Below are 24,702 nucleotides of genomic sequence, written 5' to 3'. Positions count from 1 at the left end.
GATCTTCAGTCAAACAGCTCAGAAGACAGAAATCTATGAGCAATAATAAACAAGGAATTTGTAACCTACTTTTGTAATCAGGTCTGACTTTCTGACAGTATGTTCTTTATGCTAGTCTAAATTAGGGATATGGTGACATTTTGTTGGTGAGGATACACTAATTCTGTTATCCCCATCACCACCCCTGTAGCATCATTTACATGCTTGGATTATTATAAGTATTACTTCTACTGATGCCTAAGTGATCAGGTATTACATTAAAATGTCACAATATCCACATAATAAATCTAAACAAATTTAACTGGTGGAACTGTAAGAGCAGTCCTGATGTGTATGTACTGTAGGCCCTGAGGTTTTCAAAGACTGGGTTAAAAAAAAAGCCACAACACAGCAGGCACATCGAGACCCACCAGAAATGCAACGCAGGCGTTAACTGACACCATGCATACAGAACGACAGAATCACCTTGTTAGGTCCAAACAAGCAGCGTACCAGAGGCCTACATTAGTGCAGCTATGTTGCTATGAGTTATGCTAGTTAGACTGGAGGCAATGATAGTAGTGAGTGTTAGTTTATATGATAGCTGATAAATGATAGTGATCATCCATCAATTCCAAGTCAGATGTGTGAATCTGCTGCTTTCAGTATAAACCAACTAATCTTTAACTCTTGAACCTGTGGCTGACAGAACTGACAGAACCTGGATGCTTCCAGAGTTCAATAACAGGATTTAGATCAATAAAACTTAGTTACTGAACACAGGATGAAATTCTTCATTTTGCTGCCACCTTGCAAATGAAAATTTTACATTTTTGCACATTTCTCAAAAAGCTTTAAAACTGGAACCCTCCATTTTCTTACAAGATAGACTGTGCAAACTGCACTGCTATGCAATGTTATATTAATTTGTCTCTCCAGGCAACTAAACTTTCAGCCCAAAGATCAGTGCAATGACATCCTTCTGTCATTAGAAAATAAGCATATTATTATGGTGATCATACGAGCAAAGTGAAGTTAGCAGTAAATAAACTTTATTTAACAAAGCCCAAAATCTAATTTAATTGAGGTTAACTGAACTAACATTTATGAAGTGTTAATTTTTAACATGTCCATATGGACCAATACCATTAGTATGTTATTCAGATACGTCCTCAAGTCTCGATGTTAAATACAATGACTCTAGCTTTGTCTAGTGGTAAACTACTTGAGTGCATTGGTTATTTGCCATGCCATTACCAGCAACATGAAAGAGACCTACGTATTTATTTAACTGTTTTTCATTTTAATTGTTGCCTATGTACTTTAAACGTGTCTTTTATTTCTGTAAGGCACTTTGAACTACTCTGTGTATGAATCATGCTATACAAATAAACTTGCCTTGCATATGGTAGAAGACGTTTACGTGAAAAATCTAACCCCAGCTGATTTCTCATTGACAATATTGTATCAATAAAGGGATAATAAATACTGACATGCCTACATACATATATAACATAGTTCACACTGGGACTACAGCATCAAACTGCTCCCCGGGCGCCGCAGCACTGGCTGCCCATTGCTCCGGGTGTGTGTTCACGGTGTGTGTTTTCACTGCTGTGTGTGTGCACTTTGGGTAGTAATGGAATTTCCCCACTGTGGGACTAATAAGGGTAATAACTTAACTTATTATGGTTCAATTAAAAAGTAGTACTACAGATATGCTAGACTATAATGTAAAACTGACACTACAGTTTCACACAGCCTTTGCCTTCTAGTATAGATTTAGCAACTTGTCACTGCTGTGTCATATGTCCATTTCTGTGTAAGTAATGCTGTACTCCAACAGAGTAACGTTTTTGACAGTAACTCCCCAGCTCTGCAGTACTCTATGCTTTCCTGCTAAGTAAGTAGCTGGCAAGGAACCGATCACCAATATTTTGTAACAGTCCAAAACAGGATCAGACACACTGGGATGGCTTACAAATCCACTCTAACATTACTGAGCAGCAGAGCAGATTAGAGAACTGACAAGTGACTCTTGCATCATGGACAGGCAACAAAACTAGGGCAAGCTCATGTTTTTTGTAGTCAGTAATGTCAGCACAGCTTGGTTTGGCTAAAATTATTGTAATTCATTAAAATAATTCACTAAAATCATTGTAATTTATTCTCTGCACCAATGGAAAAAGAACAAGCTTCCCTGTCAATTCACTCTTCATTAGTGACTGAAATGAGAAATGGGAACCTGGTTCCCTTTTATAGCGGCAGTCTCCATTAAGTTGTGCAAGCTCATTTTAATGAGCAGAGACTTGCACATTTTTGATGCTGTGATCTGTGCCGTTTTATTGTATGTGGCAGACCCCACACATCTGGCACAGAAGTAGATGATACACACAAATGACCAGTAGGTAATATCTGACACAAGCTGGCAAGAAAAACACCTGAACAAAACAGGAAAGGAAAATAAATGTGGCTGATTAACAGTAACACCACATCAAGACAGATTCAGGAAATGAATCGCCCTGCTTGTATGAAGCATCTGATTCTCAAGAGAAAGTCATTTCAACCCAGTTTAGCAGATTTTTTTCCCAGAGGAGTTAGAATGAATAGAAAAAAGGTATTTAAACTGCTGATTCAAACGTGCAGTTTACCAAACACTGCAAAATTATCTTGTGGCAGTGTACAAAGCAAACAACCATTTCAAATTTTTGTTTTAATCTCTGCACTTTTTCTTATCCATACAAATTCTGTGTATAACACTATTATAAAGATGGGCATTCTGTATAAGGACTTACACTGCATTCTAGTGGTCTGTTGACAAACTACAACAATATGTTTATATTACACGTGTGTACTGTTGTTCCTCTAATAACTCAAGTTGCTGCTTTTCTAACCTTAACCATCATAAGTATTCATGCGACTAAATGTAACAAGGCTCTGACAGTGGAAAATGTTATAAAACATCTAGGGGTTTCCTGTGAAGTATTTTGTATAGCCAGGTCTATTTTCTTTTTATTTGTACTTTTATCTATCTACAAGGCAGTTATTTCTGTGCACTTTTGTTTCCTTCTGTGCAGCTGAAGAGGGGCCAAAGTCTGGGGAGGAGGCCGCATGCAACATCGAGGAGAGGGAGAAGTAAGAAAGGGGGAGAGGAGGTTAAAATCCAAAACCCCTTAGAGAAAAGAAGATAGGATAAGGGGAAAGGGGGCCTTTCAGGTAGAGGAACAAGTGGCAAGGTATGGGAGGGGGATGAGGTCCTTCAGGCAGGCTGGAGAAGGGGCTACGTTCAGAGGAAACACATCAACAGGGAGTTGAATTTCAGTCCAGCAGCAAGATGATGAGTGTCAGCCAAAAAAAAAAAAAATCATTCCATCAAAACAAACCAGTTAAAAACAGCCAAAAAAGAGAAGAGTGTTGATGATGTTTGTGTTTTGTGAATATTTGTCTCTCCACAGTTGTTTTATCTGCTGTGTCCTTTGTGAGCACGTCGTTCGTTGCAACCCTCACCTGGCGCAGTCGTCTTTCGTCCAAAGTAGCCCAGGACATGGGAGTAGAGGTCTCTTAGTGATGCGTCACCCATGGCAGCCCGACCCTGCCGCTGAGGCGACGAGCCCTGGGATGACCCCTGTCCTCGGGGCCGGGGTTTGGAAGACAGAGCATGAACCACAGTCTTATAGACGCCACCAAGGAGTGCCCCCTGGTGGTGACGTGAAGCTGTGCTGCCTGGCTCCTGGGAGCGTGAGCGGGATACTCGAGATCGCAAGGCGGAACGTCCCAAGCGTCCACGTACCCCTGATGACAGACCTGAGGAACCCGAAGTGCTTGATAATACCTCTGAATGAATCTCAGAGCCAAAGCTGGATCCTAGAGAAGAGCCAGGATGTTGCTTGTCCTTGTCCCCCCCAGTCCCGGACCTGTTTTCCAGATCTCCAGTGCCTGCTGTGCCCCCGGCCCCACTGCTATCTGTCGAAGTCCCAGAGACTAATTTCTCATGTGTCCCTGCTCTGTGGCCAATCCCAGCCACAGAGCCAAACTTACCTGCACCTCCTGCTCCCAACCTTTCCCCAGCTGAATGGCTGTGTGTGTGGAAGTGACTAAGGCGGCGTAGCCTAGCTTTCCAATGAGCCTCCTTATTCTCAAGGGGGTTGTGGAACTGGACAGACTCAGTGGAGGGCCGGAAGCTGACATGAACACTGGCAGAAGGGTGCCTCTTGGTGCTACTACGGAACACCCTGGCCTTAGTTGAATCGGAAATCTGGGGAGTTTGATTTGATTCAACACTAGATTCTACGGTGTTAGTATCTGCTCTAATTAAACTCAACCTTTCATTTGCTGTCGCCTCCTCCTGCCTCTCATCTCCCATTTCCCTCCACACATCACATTTCCCATCCCATGCTGCAACCTTTCCTGTCTTTCCTCCTGCCTTTTTCTCCCCTGTGTTCCTTTCTAAACTAGCACTTCCCCTGGCATTGGGTGACGGCCACTGACATTGCAACTCCAGGCACTCATAGATGCTCCGCTGTTCTGCCTCATTCTCTTCTGTTGAATCCACACTACTGTGTCTCACTGATTTACTTACCTGTCTGTCCTCTCCTACCACCTGCCTTGCCTCTTCTGACTGTCCTTTGTATTCTGATGGTGTAGTCACTACCCCTGTTTGCACCGGAGTAGGTAAAATAACACTGTTCTCTACTGTATGACCACAACTACCATCCTCTACAGCCTCCTCCTTCCTCCCATCTCCTTTGTGAGTGAGGTATTCCCTTATAGAGGAGAATAAATCATCCTCCTCCCCCCCAGCTCCCATTTCACTCTCTTCTACATCGATTTCCTTTTCGGAAGGTAAGGAGAAGGCAGAATCCCAGTTGCTTACCCAGTCAGAGCTAGAACCTCGGCTTCGAGAGCCAATGTTGGGCCAGAACTGGTCATAAACATTACCATCATCTTGTCCCTCTGAGGTTGAGGACACAACACCATTGTGTAGATTAAAAGGGGTGGGAGAGGGGGAGGTGAGGGGCTGTGAAAGCAGCTGTGCTACTTGGCTGCTGGCTGAGAGTAAAGAAGTTGTTGTGGAGTGGTGGTGGTTGTGGGGAATCGAGATAGAAGTGGGATCCCTCTTAGGGTCTTCACCTTTGACCCGCTCAGCGATGAAAGGCTCCATGATGTCAGAGGCACTGCTGCTCCTTGCAAGGGAGGATGGGGCGGGGGTATCCAGGTCACAAGTACCACCCTGGAACACCTCAGAGCAGGAAATGGGAGGGGCCTCATCACTTTGGGAGGAGTGACGCATCCGAGAGGCTCGGGGTGCCAGCGTGATTTGTGGGTCTTCCAGGTCTGGTAATTGTGGGAAGAAGAGGAAACGGAAATCAGGTTAAAAGAGGGGAAAAAGCAAATAAACATGTTAAGTACACATATACAGGCACACACTTCAAGTAAATAAAGACTGAAAAATATCAAATAAGACAAAAAAATAAGTCTACTCAAATATGGTCATTATAGTGATGCTGATCATGTGTGGCAGCATGTTTCTGAAGTGACTGGACAAGAATAACAACACTACATCTGCATTTCTAAAATTTTGTTGTTGTAATTGATATTGCCCAGGTGTGCTGTGATACTTGCCTTAGCTTAAAAGCAATATTTAAAAAAAAAAATGTTATTGTACCTGAAATTGTTATTAGAAGTCATCTTTAAGAGAAGTTCACAAACACACATACCAAAAGTAACAAACAATAGCTAAGTAACATTATTCTAGCAATGACTAGTATAAAGTAAAATTACCACTCCTGGTGAGCTGATGCCACCCCATAAATGGCATCAAATTAAACATCACATTATTAAGACATCAGTAGTATGGAGATCAAAGAGAAAAACATAGAAACAAAAGGGGGAAATGCTCTGTATTAGGCAGAAAAGAGTCAATGAATCTGGAGTTAATACAGAAATACAGGGACATGCATGTGTACAGGCAGATAGATCCGCTAAAGATGCAGGTTATCAAGCACAAAAACAGGCAAGCAGACGAGAAAACATCAAGGTACATCAAGTTTCATGCAGATATGTAAACAGAAACAAATCACATGAGATAGTGAAATATTTGTAGTCAGGCAAGAAGACAGATGTCATTCTTTGGCATCTGTGTGGCAATATGCAATTCTGGCAAAACTGAAATGCACCAATTCGTACTTCATTTCTAAATACACTCACTTTTAACAGTTATACAATAAGTTACACCTACATGAAAATACTGACTAAGGTTAGATTTTGGACTGTGTGAACCGTATGACGAAGTCAAACAGGAAGGCTGGCCATGCTTTATTTTTCATCTCAACCAGCCTGTAATTCCTTATGACTCTTCATACTCATTTCAATTGAAGGAAATAATTCTTAATTCTTCAAATAATTCTTCAACGGTTACTCAAATGGCATAGCACAAATCTGGCATCCCTCCCCTTCCAGTTTGAAAAAAAATTTCCAGATGACAAAATTACCTTTTAGTGGGTATTACAGCAGGTTATGATAATCCCTTTACTACATGCAAAATGACGATCACAATATGTTTCCATATTTGATGTTTAAGGACTCTAAATCACACTTATCATCCAACACCATGCAAAATGCAGATTCGGTAATGAATCGCCAGAAAACGCGACACAGAGACGAGACGACTACAGTTTCCAGGCAGACAGGTAGTGCAAAGAGAGTGTACCTGCCAGCTGGTCAGCAAGGGGGGGTAGTAAAGGGTGGTGGTGGTGAAGAAGGACAGGAAGAGGCGGCGCCAGAGCAGGAGCACTCTTAGCACTACGGATAAATGCTGAGGACAGCAGAGAGTCCCCCGTAGAACAGCTACGCAGGGCTGAGGAAGTGGGAATAACATAAGAGAAAAGAAGAAAAGGAGGAACAGAGTGAGACAGAGGAAAGCGAAGAGGAAGGATGGAAGGAAGTGTGTGTTGACGTGTGAAGAAGTTAGTGAAATAAGGTGGATTTATGTGTGGTGAAAAGTGAAAAGAATGAAAACTGGTGACATGACAAAGATTTTGGAAAAATGTCAGAAAAAATGTAAAGTACAGACAAAAAAAATAAGTTAACTTGAACAAAGAGTTCAATTAAATACATATTGGGAGGAAAAGAATGAGATAAATAAGTGACAAATAGGTGAAAATAAGTAAAAGAGAGATTGCAAGGTGGAAAGAGAAAACATCCAAAGACAGTTTAAAGAGAAGGAAGTTTCTGAAAAGACAGGCAAGTGGCAGGACAGCGTAAAAAAGAGGACATTTCCAGGGTGAGTTTAGGTAAAGAGAGAGGTGAAGGGGGAGTGAGACAGGTTTAGGTCTGGAGGAAGGACAGTGTAACAGTGAGAGACTGACACTGATGGCAGCTTGGCATTGTACAAATTAAATCTCTTAAAACCGCGATACACAGTAGCACTACATTTTTGTTAATGCCCTTCATTTGCAATCAGAATGAAACAAGGTTGCCGCATGTTTAATTATGACTGTTTAAAAACATTTGTGACTGACAAAATATGACTAAACGTATTTCTGAAAGAATGGTGGTTAGCATTAGTTTACTAATTTTTCACATATTGTACATACACAGAAGCTTCTCAGCAGTAGTCCTTTTATTAAGGGTAAGTAGATAATAATTTAAAATGCCATTTCATGACTTTTAGGGCCTATATACTACACTGATATAAAGAGAGAACACCAGTTTTACACTGAGTTCCCCCCTCCAACATCCATATGCCAGTTTTACCAGGATACACACAAGCGTCTGGGAATCTGAGCTTCTGGGTGAATAAATAAGGCCTTAACTCACACACAGACACACTCCACAAGGAGGCCACACAGCTAAACAGAGTACTAACCTACAGTCTTCTGACGGACAATACTCCTGGCCTTTTCAATGCCTGGTGAGCCAGCGGTGGTGGCGCTTCGCTGCCTCATGGCTGCTACTTGACCTGGCTGGTCTCTGCTCCAGCCTTTAGAGAAGGAACGGTCCACAACCTGCCGCTGGCCCTCTGCACCAATACCTGGAGTATAAATGGAGGGAAGATGAGAAGGAAAGGAACTAAAGTCCTGCTCTCTATGTTTAAAGTTTGATACATTAGATATTAAGCTAAGTATTATTGCATAAACAGGCTGTAACTGTATGAAAGAGATGCAGTTGGCTCAGACTTACAGAATGTCGGAAACAGCTGGTTGTGTTTTAGATCTGTTAGGCTGTTCTGTGTGTGTTTTCAAGGTGTGTTAAGGGCCCTGACCAACCTTTTCCCTTATGTTTCTTCTGTTTTTGTTCACTGAGTTTGTCCAGAGGAAGCTCGTTCAGGTCAACACTGTACAGATTCCTCGCCAACACCTAGGACACAAACATGATATTTTAACGTTTCTAAACTAGCTACAGTCCGGGCTTAAATTAATGTGGAAATACAGAATGGAAAAATGCATCTGAAATGAAGCCAGAAAGAATAAAGTAGCACAAAACGTAAATGAAACAGCTGATTCCTTTATTGCCATTCTCTTCTGTTAAGAACAATTCACAGATAAACTGAGAAACTCATGTGAATTTCTCTGAATGAAATTCATCACTACAACAAAATCTTTCATCAAAATTAAGGTGGACAATTATTTTGAAAGAAGGCTGCCTTTAAAAGGCTAAAAATCTTTACATTTCCTGCTATGTACTGAAATCAGAAACAAATTCATATCCATATATACTGATCTAATGCTAGATTAGAAAATATGATAGTTTTCAGTACCTTGGTGAGGGTCTCCATTGTGAGAGACCACTCTGTGACCAGTTCCTCCCAGCAGGTAAGAGAAGCGAGGACGGACAGAAGGTCATCCCACAGTTCTCTGCTGATGTAGACGTTTAGGTTCGCCTTAATCCAGGCTACTATTAGTGTCTGTGAGACAGCGAAAACACAAGATCCTATTTAAGCAAACTGATTTTTGACTAGATTTTTATAACATTGCCATGAGTGCATCACATGCTTTTACACAATCTACACATTTAACAATATCCTCCACTATAGTGTACTTAATACTAACTGCATATTGGGTTCTTAGAACAAAACTGTCTCTCTGTTTGATGCTTGTGGAAAAAAAAAATTTCGCCAGTGTAATAAAGTCATGACAATGTACCTGAAAGATAGGTCCAGCCAGTCTGCCTGACAGTGTGTTGTTCTTTTTGCCGTGTGGCATTATTGATGGAGGCCTTTTCATCACTGATTCTGTCACTCTCAGCAGAACCAGTAAGATTTGCTCCCTTCAAAAAAAGACACACAAGATAAAACTAAAAAAACACTTCTGTAACCACCAGAAGCATGAAGATGTGAAGGAGGAACACAGGAGCTTTCTTTAAATAATGACAAGACGCTATTTATAGTTGACGGCATTTAATAGTATCAAACAGTCCAACAGATTTTGTAGGTGTTTGAGCAGCTTTTTAAAATTTTTTTTACCATGTTTTCTGGTCCATTGTCTCATGCATGACAAGGCTGCGGTAGATGTTCAGGACGCGCTTGCACATGTCGACATGCTCCTCTAAAAGAATTTTGATGTCGTTGGCTGGCTCCAACAGGAAAACATTGGAAGAGTGGGTGATAAATACCTGACCAGGAAACAAAAAAGATGTTCCATAAGGTAAAGGAAAAAAAACAGCAACAGCATTTTGCAGCAATGAGACTGCATATGTGTGTATGAGTGAGATGCCACACCTGTAGTGTAGTCTGAACTCCAGCGTGAACACTATACTCCAGCAATTCACTGTCAATTGCCTTGTTCATTCCCTGAAGAAGACATAAGAACAGTTCAGTTTGCGTTGCACACTACTACTCAGTCTGAAAACAGTTTTATGTTCTCTGGAGATATACTTGGAGCTTTCCAATCTATGATATACTCACATGAAGTCTGAAAGAAGTGGGTGTTCAGGGCTCAAAGCTATTCACATGGCCTACCATTTATTTGAGTATTTCAATGGATTACACAATGGGTAATTTGGGTAATTCCTCACCTCATCCTCTTTGTCTCCAAGCTGAGAGCCTGAATCCAAAGAGCTGGCTGTGGCTATGGGATAAGGACCCTCTTCTGGCTCCTTCATAAAAACTGGCTTGTCTTCCATGGAGATCCACTCCTGATAAACACGGACCACTTTTCGCATTGCTGCTGCCTCGCACATGGGAAGATGAAATGCCTATATTGGTAGACAAAGGCATAAATATTAAGAGACCCATCCAGCCATCATCTATACCCACTTACTCCTTAACCAGGGTCACAGGGATCTGCTGGAGCCTATCCCAGCTCTCTTTGGGTGAAAGGCAGGGTACACCCTGGACAGGTCACCAGTCCATCACAGGGCCACACAAAGACAAAAGACAAACAACCTCATACACTCATATTCACACCTATGGGCAATTTGCTGTGAGGCAACAATGCTAACCACTCAGTCACCGTGCTTAAGAGACCCTTTGACAATTATTATAAATTGTTATTTGATTAAATGTGCAGTGGTATGTACATGGATGGTGTTTATAAAAAAAAAAAACAAAACAGAAAAATAGTCAGAAAATGGGATAATTTATATAATGCATTAACATCTAGAATTACCTAAATCCACTCCAGACAAGATTGGATTAAAATGCTAATTAAAATGCAACAAACTGGAAATATCAGTTACAGTGCATGTAAGTCCCTACTTCCTGATTAACAGTTCTCCTTTACCTGTCTAAAAATCTCTGTGATAAAGTTGACATTGGTTCTGGAGCAGGTCAGCACTCTCCTTACAACTTCCATATCTGTGAGCTGCTCTTCATCCATGGAGCAGAGTGAGGAAGAGCTGGGTTCCCTCTCTGTCAGTGTAGAGGTGTTGGAGTGACTCTGCTCAGGCTCAGCGCCAGTCCCTGGACCCCCTGAAAGCCCTACACTGCTTCCTCCAGGCCCACATGCAGCCCCGCTACCTTCCAGGTGGCTGTCAGACCGAATTCCACCTCCACCGCTGTCATCTGAGCTGCCTGCAGAGCGAGCTGCCAATCCGGCTGCGGCTCGCTGTAGGGCAAGAGTTGCATTATAGAGTGAGATGAGAAGGTAAATCAAAATTGGAGGACCAATAGACAATTTGTAGAATTTTATTCCATTTACAGCAAAACATATTATAAAATATATTGTTCTACATTTTACCCTTGCTGTTCTCCATAAGTGTGGTTTGGTTGGTTAACATATATTAACATTATTATAACATTAGCTAAAACCAGCCGGGTCATATCCAACAGCAAAATATGTGCGTGTTACTTACCTGTATGTTCTTGGGGACATTCTCTCCCTCTGTCCCTGGGATGTGTGTATGTGCGTTTGGCCGTGGCTCCAGCCAGAAGGAAACCAGCCAGCGGATGAAGATGACTCGGGCCTGTAGGAAGTTCTCCCTGGTGCAGTACAATGTTTCACCCCCATCCTGCTCTCGGCGTACCACACTGTAGTATGGCTTAGGACGCATTGGAGGCACGTCTATAGGGAAAGAAGAAAATCTTTATTCTTGTGGTGTAAGATAAAAACAATATAATTATATAATTAGAATATAATTACTGTTTAGTCAAATCGCTCCAAGCAGTTTCATAGGGAATTACAGTATCTTGTGGCTCTTAATGGTGTAGTAAATGGACTGACCCAGTAAAGGGTTGTAGAGGCTGGTTTCCATGGCAAAGTTGGGAAATATGTGGGGAAGGTAAAACTTCCTGAAGTGCCCAAACAGGAAGCTGAAGCCACGCTCATGGTTCTCTTTACAACGCCACTCAAGGGACTTGGCCTGGGGGAGGCACACACAAAGACAAACAAGCTTGTCTTATTTAAAGAATATTACAGACAGAAAATAGGGTCAAGTGGAGAAGAGTGCCATTGTTTAACGGGGGAATGTTATCAGTGTGTCTATGACTCCATGCATATCTGTGTGACAGCAGGAAGAGGGAAAAACAGGTCAGTACAGTAAGGGATGAAACCAGTAAGGTGAATGCTTAAGCGGCAATCAGGTTTATATAAAATAGTATCAGAAAGATTTAATTCCTGATTACTGCCAATATGTTTACCATTAGTGGCATTAGTATGTCAGCAGTACATTTAAAGTATAATTATGAAGTGTTAGCGGTGTTAGTAAAAAATAATCATAATACCTGGTTTACCATGTATTTAAGTAGTGCTTCTAGGAAGTACGCAGTGAGGTCTTCTTGGTTCTTGTCACCAGACTGTGGATGAACCAGTGGAGTGATCTCTTCTGGGGTCACCTGAGCTGTAAGAAGAGAAGCAGGGAGACTAAATGTTTATATTACAATGTATAACATGCTGTGATTAATTTAATGTCTCTATTACCTTTGTGCAAAATGTATGTGGTTGCAAATCATATATCATGTCAAAACTGCATAAGTCACAGGCTGTTGAATGTTGAACCCATTTATTAGCTCATCACCACTGTGTGCTTGTGTTTGTTCTACTAACTCTCTGTTAAGCTCAGTGGTGGGTTGATCAGAGTGTCCAGGGTGCGTGGGGTCCCGTGGAAGAGTGGAGCTGGGAAGCCAGGAATCAAACAGGCAAACATGCAGAGCTGCTCACGCTCTGCATTATTCTGTAATGCCTGCATCCACAGCAGGAACAAGCGCACGCCTTCACGACGGATCTACAATGCAGTTGGAGAATAGGTAATTGGTATCAAAAATTAATCCAAATTAACGTGTTATTTGGGGCTTTTTTTCAAAATTAAGACTGAACTAAGACAACAGTAACAGGAAGTGGTCGTCCTGGTGGTGGAAGGATTAAGATAGGGAGGCTATGATAAATAGGTAACTTAGTACCAACAATAAATGACAGTAGTACCTTTAAAGAGTTCCCAGTGTGTAACAGTTTTTTGAGGATCAGCCCTGTAGGAGAAAAACATGTCAGCCTGCTCATTTAAAACTACGGTAGTGAATGAATAAGTAAGCAAGTAAACTACAGTATAGTGAATATAACACGTAAGCCAGCTCTGCGTAAATAAGTAGCTGATTTATTGACAATCAGACCCGCTGCACATATGTTTAAGATAAACTGTTCCAAGAAAGGGACTAAGTGTGTTGTGAGTTACCGATGCTGTGGAACTGCCACCGACTCTGAATTCTCTCTGGCAGGAGCTGGAGGATTTTCTGGAAAAAAACAAAACAAAAAAAAAGAGATTAAAATATTGAAAAACCTTTTACTGTTAGTTACACTTATGTGTGATAAATGGATTTTATATATTTGGCCTTTCAACTAAGAATAGACAAAAACTAATGTAACTTGATCATGATTAAGATTTCACTGGTTTATTTTTTTTACAGGACTTAGACAATTTAAGGAGAGAAAACTGTTATACAAATACCTTTTAGTCAGTATGACATTCATAAGTGATATGTAATAATTCTATCAAATCAGTTTATTGTCCAGCCCTCATTTCAACTCACACCTATCAAAAGAAAACCTATATCAGGCACATTCTGTTATTGAAATACTCACTTGTGCTTTGTACAGGCCTGTTCTGACATTGAACAGGATTGTTTGGAGTGTGTGGGGGGCAATGGAGGTCAGTAACACACATATTCTGACTCTGCTATCTTAACCTACCTACTCCATGCACCATTACTCAGTTCTGGGTGTTGTTAAATGCAACACACAAAAGGTGTGGTCTTAGTCTAAGTTCAGCACTGGCTGTTGTTGTGGTATGGATGAAGACCAGCGAAAGCTCATGGAAGCACAAAAGTGTCAGAGCTCTATTTCTTCTATTTTGTAGCCAAGCTGTATCCAGCTTTTAAGATAGTGGCTGCAAAACAGAACAAGTAAAACGTACATCCCTACTGACAAATCCCAATAAATGTATTCATGTCCAGGTGTGAAATCCTCCGTAATCTACACTAAGGTAAATTTAGGACAAGGACTAAATGTTGTGGAAAAACTGCTATTCCAACATTTGCCATTACAATTTATAGTGTAAAACTTTTGATATGAAAGCAAATTTCAGAAGAAATAACATGTCCATCTAATTTCATATAGACATATGACACAGAGGTTGTTCATAATAAACAATTATACTGAACTTCCTGCTTTTTTTTCCTCTAGACTTCTATTTTATGTAGAAATGTATCATAGTTCATTACTTCAAAGATGAAGAGGATCGAGTCCAGCTCCTCCCTCTGAGACTTGTGACCTGAACCACAAACAGAGTAGTTGGAGGAAAGAACAATAACAATGTTTTAGTATCCCTCACTGGTTGCTTTATATGTATATATAAAAGCTTTGTTCCTGAGTCAGACCATCAGTAAAACTTACCTTTTTGCTTGAGGCCGACCTCAATGGTGACAAAGTTCTCAAAGAATACATAGTATATATGGGAGTAGTTCAGATCAAAGAACTGCTTCAGCTCTGAGGGCTCTGCATTTTCTGTAAATGTGAGGGGAAATTAAACTAGAATTAATTGAAAGACAGACTCAGAGCAGGAAAGCTAAGGTTAACTCAAAATCGGCCCCAGACATTTTTTCATTCCTCTAGAAATGTTACCTTCCTCAGTGTTGAAAACAGAGCCCGACTGATATATTGTTTTGCCGATTTCATCAGCAGATATGAGCCTAGAGCAGCTACATCCGTGTGTGTGTGTGTGTCTATATATATATATATTCATATTCTGTTTATGTATACTGTACTCTATATACAGTACCAGTCAAAAGTTTGGACACACAAATTGCCATTGCCTGTGCAAGTGTATCCAAACTTTTGACTGGTATCAGATTTTTTTTTTACTTCATAATATCAGTATCGGCCACAAAAAACCCATATTGGTCGGGCTCTAGCTGAAAACAGTGCTTTGCACTCAGTCTTTCTCAATGTTTGCCCCCATTTCATCCTTTACATTACATCTTCAGAACATATGCTCCCCTCACACTTCCACCACTGTATACACTGAACAACCCTTCATTTTCTCCCTTCACCACCAAAACTGTATCCACTCACAAAAAACAAAAACTGGCTCCTCCAAAAGATTTAGACTTAGATCTATATATAAGAATTAGAGAAGGACACTGTTGTTAACACACATTTCTGACTTTTCATCACAGGAAGTACATTTGAATAATGTAACCTCACTGCGGTAGCAGGGTTCTCAAAATGTGGCATGTCAAGCTGACGGAAAGACTCACAACCCAGTCTGATTCCCAAGCACAACTTTATATACACACAACCTTCATGTGTTCTGGGCTGAATCGCTCCCTGGACACCACTTACTGTTATCGAGGAGCCAGGCTGACTCAGACACAGAGACAAAAAAATGACAACGAAGAATCTATCTATACAACATATGCTCATATTGAGAATACAACCATCACTATGGTTCAGGGTGACAACTGAGAATAAATTATACATGCATGATGACATTAGGTTATGCTCTAATACACACATGTGCACAGGTACACACACCCTCAGAAGAGCCTGTGGGCCTTTAGTTTCTGAGTTTGTTTATATAAACCCTGAACCTCTGCCATTCTCACACACATAACCACTGAGGCCCTCTGTGCTCAATGCCACAGTGGTTGTCCTTGTAAGGTCTCAATGACACAGCTTAGGCCTTTTTATCTTCTCCTCTGGAGAGTGACAATTTAAATGACATCTCTAACCTTTCCTTTCTGTCCAAGAGATGGTCGCTTGGACAGAAATTACTTTGACAAATCCCATAGCAAATGACTTAGTCACTCTTCTCATGAACTGACAAATTTTGGACAGTCTATTTACCTACTGTTACACATCACAGTCAACAAATGTGAAACTGTAATCTTAAACTGTTTTACTTGGTACAAGGCAGACATATGGCGGTTCTGGTTACTGTTTCAAACTGACTGAACCAATGTTCTGAATAAGACCATTATTTTGAAACAAGGAATTATCAGTATGAACAAGGGGAACCTGACCTTGTACTGTTGTCATTCAATGACTACAACAATATAGCTATAGTTAAATAGTATGAATAACAAGTCTTGTACACTTGTACACCTGTCCTATATGGTGAGTTTATTGAACTCCATGTAAACTGAGGTGGTGTTGTCATGAAAAGGGCCAGAAGAAGCTAAAGCCGTTGGTTTTTGATCTCACATCAAAAACAAGAGGCATGAAGGGCTTGAGAGCAGTTACTTAATAACCAGATCACATCAAAGGGATTGCAACATCATAACAGCATCTACTGAATCATTCTTTCACATCAGACATCAACTATTCTATTATAAAGCTTTTAAAAATTAACCAGCACTCTACTCCTCACTCTGTTTCTACAATACCAATGTGTTTTTAGTGGAGTTCATTTCAGTTTTTATTTTAGGTTAAAGACAACTGATCAATTACAATAATTTCTCATCAGCAACATGGAGAAGTGAGTCTGGCTGGTTTTGTTAGTACTGTAACTAACAGAACCCACATATATTTTTTTCAAGAAGTGGTATGGCACCATCAATCATTAAAACTTTGTGGTTAGCTATTGTTCAACTTTCTGAGTATTCCTTCTCAAACAATGTCACTGCAAGAGTGTTTGTGTGTACGTGTGTTTGTGATTGTTATCAAGGTCTTGTGTTCCCCACAGAGCACAGAGAGCGGACGCATCCCTTTCTAGTACACACATACACGCGCATGCACACGCACACAGAATCCAGCAGCTCCTACAATAGAAACAGGAAGGTGAGCTACTGAACTGGCCAGAGAGAGGCAATAGTATAAACTGTTTCCCAGTCTGCTCAGTGTGTGTGTGTGTATGTGTGTACACGTGTGAAAGTGTTTGTCAGTAAAAAAAAAAAAATACACGCACAGGCACTCCTACATCTATTAGTTATTCTTTCCCATTATAGATTGTCATACTCCCCATTCCCCACACCTTAAAAAACACTGCAATTGGTGTTATAATGTGATCTTAATAAACTAAAAACACTCAGAATTTCTCACAACGCAAGTCTTTGTCCAGCACTCAGACACACCCCAGGAGAAATCACAACATCCTGACTACCAGCGTCACTGTGCCTACATTTCAAACACACACACACATGTTCTCACACGGTGGTAAAATCATCACAGCCTATTATTTCTAAGAGACCCGAACATGAACCCCATTCAAAAATATGACAAGCTGTCAGTGACAGCATAACCCACGGCTGTAAGGCCAATCCTGTTGACTGCACAAACAGCCCACTATTTAAACATGTTGTACACATGATATTTTAGCTTGCGTACAGAAGGCTCACTACAGGGAAGGGATATAACTTTTGACGATTGACAAATGCCAAGGAAAAAATGCTTTGCAACTGTCCACAGGTTAAATGCCCAATCCCAGTAAAGTGCCCAGTGGGTGCCAGACATCTGAAGTGGTTCCAGAGTTTAAACACAGGTGAAGCCTGTATTAATATCCAAGATAACTATAATTATAATTCTGTGATTACCGAGGCATACACAGCCTGGCACGTAGAAGCTAACATGTTAGCTACTTAATGAGGACCTTAACTTACCTATGACGATCCTAAGGTGCTTGAGCCTCGTCAGCACGTCCTTCTTTGGGTCCAACACTTTCTGTGTTGATTTTTTAACGTCCCCATGAGGCTTTTTGGAAAACATTCCCGAGAAAGGCGAGACAAGAATGCGCTGGTAGACAGAAAGGGGGAGCTAGCTGTGTAGCCGCAGAAACAACCTCAGCTAGCCCTAAGCTTCAAAGTGTAACCAAAAACCGTTGGTCATTTATTAACGCCCTCCGCAGCGACGCGGGGTATATCTAGGGGTAAGGTCAGCGGGACACGGCGCATTCTTCTTAAACTAATACAAATGTGTGAAACGTAGCGGGGCAAAGCATCCATCCATCGCACCTCCCTGCCACAACAGTCCGCGACCTGAAGGCTGACTAAACTAGCTGCCACTAGCTTCACTGCTCACTTAGAAAACATCATGGCGGAGGAGGGAGGAGGGAAAACAAAATAATTGATGCCAGAAAAATTTAACACTATCATAGTTCAACTACAAGGACGTTTTAACTACCCACTCTGAAGAATAACTTTATGTAATATATTCCTGACACATGTGGTACTTCTAAATGTACTGGAGCTAAAGTTGACATATTTTCAGCAACTTTGCTCGAACTCTCCGCCTCGAGCTATAGTGTTGAATTCTGGGAAACATAGTTTGCTAGTAGTTATTAAACCTTAAATGAGGTGAATTTTAGCTGCACAGAAAACTACAGTTCCCTAGACAAATAAGAGCGCTCCACTGAGATTTGTTTTTAGCTTAGCTGGGGCACACGAGTCAGATTGCCAACGTGGAAAAGTAAGTTTAATCTTTTTTTACTCTGATTTTCTCCTGTAACCATCCTAGTACCTAGATGTGGAGCGTTACAGCGCTTCTTTGTTCAAGGAATATGTCTGCTACATAATTATGATGGCCTGCTAACGTGCTAACACATTGCTAACTTGGTGTGTTTGCTAAGGTGTAGCTAACTGTTATTTGTTTTGTATAGTTAACCAATTAAAAGGGGAAATGGCTACATAGCTCAGATAGTTCAGTTGCTTTGCTTAACTAATAATCCATCCGAAGCAATACTATAAACCCATCAACTGGGGTTCATTGTTTTCATTGCATATTTAATCGTTGGCGTATTACCCAAAACATGTAAAGAAGATTTGATACAGCTATAGTCAGGTGGCTTCCTCATATCTCTGTTTACAATTTGTAGACAGCAGTTGAGATATGGAAACAGTCATATGGAAGAAAACAAGAGAAATGCATGATATGTTCTGAATCAGCTGCTCGATGAAATGCTTATTTGTTGACAGCGCGGGTAACCTACAACCCTTTGGTGATTTTTCAGCAATTGTATATATATCATTTTATTAAAATATAAAACAAATAATCGTGGTCAACAAGTCACTCCTGTCATGCCTGTATGACAAGAATACATCAGCGAAACAATGGTTGTGACCTTTCATGTTCAGACATGTCTAACCATACCAAATGTGAAGTGACTGTTTTGTAACTAATACACACTAATGCAGTTTTACTTATGGGATGCACATGGGAAAACATTGGTATTCAGAAGTGTGCACATTATAGACTGCCAAGACTTTCTAATGTCAAAGCATAACTGTTCTCTCCGCTGGATGTAAAGTGTGGGTATGCTTTAAAGTCCTTTTCACAGGCCTGCAGCTAAACAGAACAGAATCAAGTAATGTGCTCAAAACATAAAGCTGTATCTGTTGTAGATAAAACTGACATTGTCTTTTTGTCTAACGTTACCAGTCTGAGTTGGTCTTGCTGCCATGCCAGTGCACTGTGACAGGGAGAAGAAGGAGAGCACAGCAGAGGAGATGGAGGTGGAAGAGCAGGAGCAGGACGCATCCACCTCAGAGGATGAGGATTCTGACACCTCCTCTGTCTCTGAGGATGGAGACAGCTCAGGTGAGAAACTGTGAAAAATGATCCCTTAAAGAGAATCATAATTTGAATGGATGATTAAAAAGTTTTCCTGTCAACAATTTGACTGGAAATGCAATGAGTGGAATACGTTGTATGGTGTCCACCCCGTGACACTGCCCATGGTGGATATTTGCAAATGTTGAGAGGGTCTCTGTGAAACTCCTCTGGGTTACTTTCTGCTGTTCTAGAAATGGATGAGGAGGACTGTGAGCGGAGGAGGATGGAGTGTCTGGATGAAATGTCCAACCTGGAGAAACAGTTCAGTGATCTCAAAGACCAGTAAGACTGACGTTGATTTTTGTGAAGTTTTTTTTTTTTTGGAGTTTTTTTTTTTTTCGTTAAAAGTTGAATATTAATAAGTTATATCCTGTGTTTGTGTTCAGGCTGTATCGTGAGCGCCTGAGCCAAGTGAACAGCAAGCTGGCAGAGGTGGAGGCTGGCCGGGCAGCTGAATACCTCGAGCCTCTGGCAGTACTGCTGGAGAACATGCAGGTTCGCACCAAAGTGGCAGGTAAGTTCAACACACACGCACACATATACACACATATACACACACATATATGTGTGTGTGTATATATATATATATATATATATATATATATATATATATATATATATATATATATATATATATATATAAATAAAACAGAAGATAGATGGATAGGAAGCCAGTGTTTAACACAGTGTTCACTAGTGACACCTACTCGTCAAACATAATTTAGAGCAGCAAAACTGAAGTAGCACCCAAACGGTATTGATATGTTGCAGAACTCTATGGCATTGCTAATCTTACATCTCCTTATACAGTCTCATAAACTTTATTATCATTGTACTTAAAATTGAAATGCGGTGTAGATTGCTACTCTCGTCTTCTCATTAACTCTCACTTTGTCTCTCTCTCTCTCTCTCTGTTAGGTATCTATAGAGAGCTGTGTCTGGAGTCTGTGAAGAACAAGTATCAGTGTGAGATCCAGGCAGCATGCCAGCACTGGGAGGTTGGAAACACACACATACACACACACACACACACACACACACACACATTTAAATACACATACATAGAAGCGTATGTATGCCTTGGATGCATTTTTGTGTTGTGTTGTTTTTATGTGTGTGCTATATGATGTCATGGTTTTGTGTGTGTGCAGAGTGAGAAGCTGCTGCTGTTTGATACAGTACAAAGTGAACTGGAGGAGAAGATTAGAAGGCTGGAGGAGGACAGACACAGCATTGATATAACATCAGGTAACATACACAAGTCATTATAGCATGTTACGTCATACATGTGCAACTAATTAATTTAAATTGTAAGACACTGCCCGCATAGTTTACCAGTAGTTGTTAAACCTTAAAATTTTAGCTGTACAGAAAACTACAGTTCCCCACTGAAATTTGTTTTTAGCTGATCTGGGTTACACGAGTCAGAATGTCAGTGTGGAAATGTAAGTTTAAGCTTTTTTTTATGATTTTACTTCTTTAAACATCCCAGTACCTAGTTGTAGAGAGTTACAGCACTTTGTTCAAGGAATGTGCTTGAATATGCTAATATGTAAGACACTGCACGCATCCAGCACTGTTTATTAACTTCATTGTACACAGCAATAATTTTAATCTTTCCTGCCTGTCTGTCTGTTTGTGTCTCTCTGTCAGAGCTATGGAATGATGAGTTGTCAGGGAGGAAGAAGAGGAGAGATGCTTTAAGTCCAGACAAGAAGAGGAGAAGACCGTCAGTAGTATCTGATATCCTTTTACTGCTAATACTTCTATTTTTAACGTTGATAGCGCTACAAAATAAACACTTGTGTCTAGAATGTGTCTGTATTGATCATATTTTAAATCATGTGTGAGTCACAGTCCTTAACTCTGCTTACGACCATATATTGTCTATATGCTACCTGACCTGGACATCCTTGAGGACTGGACGGCCATCAGAAAGGTGTGTGTGAGCACTGGCATGCAGAGCTGTGTGTTTGTGCCCAGGTGGCGTCTGTGTGGGCGGGCATCTTTGAACAGCCAAGTTACGCATATTCTGTTTTCCAGGCCGTAGCTACGTTGGGTCCTCACAGAGCAAAGGCCGACTCTGACAGCTCCATGTTCCCGTTCAGACCAGACAGAAACAGACCTATTCTGAACTGCTGAGGAACACAGGCATACCCAAATACACACATACAGCCGCACATGAGGAAACACAATAAGGACTCATGGGTTGGAAACCCCAGGGAAGGACAAATGGGAAAAGAAGCATTTTTCCACTGACATGTTCAGAATTGGGCTATACTTTTTTTTTTTTTTTTTGTCTGTGTCCATAGCATTGTTTGTTTCTGTCCACTCAGTGGAGAGGTAAGAGGGTTTTCTTCTTTACAGACAAGAGTTCAGCCTGTATACAGTAGGTTATTTTATGACTGTCTGTCATAGCTACTGAAACTCATTCCAGTATTCTTTCCTTTCTTTTCAATGTGAGAAGTTATTTTAGAAGTTACTTTGTATCCCAAATTTGTGTTGTTTTACAGCCAATGATTGAACCTTTAGGTATCACTGAATGCTAAAACTAATGAAATCATGACCAATGATTTTTTTTTTTTTCCATTGTCCTTTTGTTCTTTTTCAGTTTTGTCTCAATATCTTTTTACGGGGAGACTAAAACTTCTGCTTACATGCGATATGACTGCTAGAATTAAAATAATGTCAAACTCCGACTCACGTAGGATTTAAGTTATCTTTACATGTTAAAGGTGCACTACATTTCAGACAGTGGCTTCACCTCTGAGTGTTAGATGACATGTTTTCTTCTAAATGTATCACATTTTGGACTGAAATCTTTGAAATGACTGGTAGCAAATGGTTTCTATTGTTTCAAATAGATCCGCTCTACATTGAATTTATTAGTTTTCTGTTGTAGCTAAAATGAGTGGGAATGTGACCACATTCAAGCAAGTTTGGCTTTGTCCCACTCATCAGAACATTATACTGGAAGATCAACAGGCTTTGCAAACATTTAAACCTTGTGTTTCATTTGGCCACACTAGTGTATTCAAAAAGCTTTCAACCTAGGATGTGATAATCATTACATACCTCCTGACAAGGTCAAGAAGAAGCTATTAAGATTGTTAATCTCATAAATAGAAGGTTATTGATGAAGCTTTCAGTGACATATAGGCAAATACTAATTTAAATATGGACCTGGTCATGAAACATTTTTAACTTTTCTACATTTTGTATGTGTTTGAAACTGTTTAAATGTGATATATGAGACCACTTATTACTTTTTATGATATTTTGAAAAATTCTGTAGTGGTCAAATGACAGTTTGTACAATTTTCTGTTTTAGGGAGCACCACCAAGACTAAGTTACATCAACACATTTACAAAGAAAAATTACTTAAGATTTTCCAGTCAAAAGCCCAGATTAATGGACATAACAGGATTTTCCTGGACATATTACATTTTAGATTTTGACTCACTCTTTTCTAAACCCCAGTGAACATTTGCGTGCCACCACATATGTTGGTAATATAACAGGTGATGTTAATAATGTAGCATATAATTTCAGTAGATATTAAAGTAAAACAATGCCTATCCTATCCATCAATCTTGCTTTAACCTGCTTTAACCAAACCCTTTTATAAAAATCCTATATTTTTGTTTATATAGATTCCCATGGTCATGAGTGTCAGTAATGCAATGACATGGTAGTCGCATTGAAAATACTTTAACTGAAGGCAAAATGTTAAACATTTTCTACAAAGTTATTATTCCCCAAGTATTTTTACATTCTCTGCTTATGGATCTACCTCTTCTGTCTCATGGACTCTTTAAAGTAAAATCCACATGTATGCTTCCATTTTGTGACCAGCCTGACAAAAGCTGACTTTAGTTCAGTGTGGTATTGAACTGTAGAGCTGTGCAGGGTTAAGTTTTTAACCTGTAGTAATGCTGGCTAATTGTACAGAAGACCCAGTCATACCCCATTATTCAGTCTTCACAGATAAAACATATTGTTTATAGAGGATGGTAAACAAAACTGCCATTTAATAGCAGTAATTTGTATTAGTTGGAGATTTTGAAAATTAAGGTGTTGGGGATATAAAAAAAAAAGGCATTTTTCCGTTCATGTTATACCAGTTGTTTGGTACATTTAAGTCTTTTTTGATGTGAATGGGTTTTACAATGAAACATTTTATAATTACTTTGTGGTTTCTGCGTAATCTGTGTCAATATTTTTTTTTGTATTCAACACACTGGCAGCAAGAAATGCATTGATGTAAAACCTTAATGTTAAATGTACTGTCAGACCAAGTGGAGCTTCCATATTTTCAGCCCTGCTTTAATCTAACTAATCCTTACATTATTAATGAGAATGAAATGTTTCCACATTGGTTTACAGTGCTTAGACTTATTAAAAAAAAAGGAAGCAGTGGCTGATGCAGGAACTAATTAGGAGGCCACACCATCAAACCAGGTTAGATCAGAGAGGGTGTGACACCTGAGTATATATCCTCTTAATAAAAGTACTGTTGATCTTAGCTCAGAGCAGTTCCTTGTTTAGGAGAATATGCTGTCCATCATCTATATCTTTGTAACTCTTAGTATAGTATGCATGGAGAACACACTGCTGCTGACAAATTATGTAACGTCAGACTGCATAATGGGACACACACCTTTCACAACAGATTGACTTGTTACAATAGGAAGAGTTGCAATGTGAAGACGGGACAAAAAAAACAAAACAAAAAAAACAAAACCTTTTCCAGAGATTTAAGATAGACGATATACTTATATTTGTGACATTAGATAACTAGTTATCTGCAGTATATTTTCTTCTGTGCTGATATTTGTAATGGCAACTGATGAGATAGACTGCAGGTCCATTTTATTGTCTTGTTAAAAACTGCATTTGATGACCAAAATGTCAGCACTGGTTTAATATATCACCCAGGATATAAGGAGTGTTATCTAAAGAGAAACAAAATTATAGTTTGCATATCTTGCAAATTAAGTTGTAAAACTGCAAATTTATTACAGTAATTTTATGTTCATGTTCTGTTACTGTCTAAAAGAGAATTTGATCATGTATCATTAGGCCTATATATGAATGGTGCTGCTTCAATAATTTAAATATATATATATATATATATATATGAAAGATTACTAACCTGACAGAAGGATTTCCACAGTGTCTCTTTGTACAGAACTGATCAATGAAAACCAGATGATTTCTTCCTGCAGAAGCTGGTAATTTGTCATTACA

General features: G+C 39.9%; 2 protein-coding genes across 8 annotated transcripts in view; one reads left to right on the top strand and one right to left on the bottom strand.

Moving 5' to 3' along the window:
• The window catches only part of ralgapa1 (Ral GTPase activating protein catalytic subunit alpha 1), a 59,193-nt gene extending 41,204 nt beyond the window's left edge, over positions 1-17,989 (bottom strand). For 2 of the 7 annotated variants that reach the window (XM_026307361.1, XM_026307371.1), the window contains exons 1-19: positions 17,504-17,989; positions 14,301-14,411; positions 14,129-14,178; positions 13,084-13,141; positions 12,837-12,880; positions 12,462-12,639; positions 12,140-12,255; positions 11,640-11,778; positions 11,272-11,480; positions 10,701-11,024; positions 9,994-10,173; positions 9,698-9,769; positions 9,443-9,591; positions 9,123-9,246; positions 8,738-8,884; positions 8,247-8,337; positions 7,847-8,011; positions 6,689-6,835; positions 5,110-5,313 (exon numbers count right to left, since the gene is read on the bottom strand). In XM_026307361.1, coding sequence (XP_026163146.1) covers positions 5,110-5,313; positions 6,689-6,835; positions 7,847-8,011; positions 8,247-8,337; positions 8,738-8,884; positions 9,123-9,246; positions 9,443-9,591; positions 9,698-9,769; positions 9,994-10,173; positions 10,701-11,024; positions 11,272-11,480; positions 11,640-11,778; positions 12,140-12,255; positions 12,462-12,639; positions 12,837-12,880; positions 13,084-13,141; positions 14,129-14,178; positions 14,301-14,411; positions 17,504-17,609 — 2,614 coding nt within the window. In that variant the 5' untranslated portion in view covers positions 17,610-17,989. Of the gene's footprint in view, positions 1-3,486; positions 5,314-6,688; positions 6,836-7,846; positions 8,012-8,246; positions 8,338-8,737; positions 8,885-9,122; positions 9,247-9,442; positions 9,592-9,697; positions 9,770-9,993; positions 10,174-10,700; positions 11,025-11,271; positions 11,481-11,639; positions 11,779-12,139; positions 12,256-12,461; positions 12,640-12,836; positions 12,881-13,083; positions 13,142-14,128; positions 14,179-14,300; positions 14,412-17,503 lie in introns of all 7 variants that reach the window. The other 5 variants (XM_026307319.1, XM_026307335.1, XM_026307352.1 and 2 more) reach the window with 4 other exon arrangements.
• Positions 17,990-18,125: 136 nt separating this feature from the next.
• On the top strand, positions 18,126-23,627 carry brms1la (BRMS1 like transcriptional repressor a). The gene is made up of 9 exons (XM_026307382.1): positions 18,126-18,308; positions 19,278-19,436; positions 19,643-19,733; positions 19,838-19,965; positions 20,370-20,449; positions 20,603-20,699; positions 21,105-21,194; positions 21,326-21,390; positions 21,495-23,627. The coding sequence occupies exons 2-9, from the start codon at positions 19,298-19,300 to the stop codon at positions 21,591-21,593; spliced, it is 789 nt and encodes a 262-aa protein (XP_026163167.1). The 5' UTR covers positions 18,126-18,308; positions 19,278-19,297; the 3' UTR covers positions 21,594-23,627.
• The last annotated feature ends 1,075 nt before the right edge of the window (positions 23,628-24,702 follow it).

Source organism: Mastacembelus armatus, chromosome 22 (assembly GCF_900324485.2).
Source record: "Mastacembelus armatus chromosome 22, fMasArm1.2, whole genome shotgun sequence".
Classification (NCBI taxonomy): domain Eukaryota; kingdom Metazoa; phylum Chordata; class Actinopteri; order Synbranchiformes; family Mastacembelidae; genus Mastacembelus; species Mastacembelus armatus.
The sequence above is the reverse complement of the archived record's forward strand: the minus strand, read 5'-3'. Positions and strand labels throughout refer to the sequence as shown.

Coding starts and splice junctions, on each gene's coding strand:
- brms1la (XM_026307382.1), top strand. CDS start 19,298: ATGCCAGTGCACTGTGACAGGGAGAAGAAGGAGAGCACAGCAGAGGAG. Junction 19,966..20,369: donor GGTTCGCACCAAAGTGGCAG/GTAAGTTCAACA, acceptor TCTCTCTGTTAG/GTATCTATAGAGAGCTGTGT. Junction 20,700..21,104: donor CAGCATTGATATAACATCAG/GTAACATACACA, acceptor TCTCTCTGTCAG/AGCTATGGAATGATGAGTTG.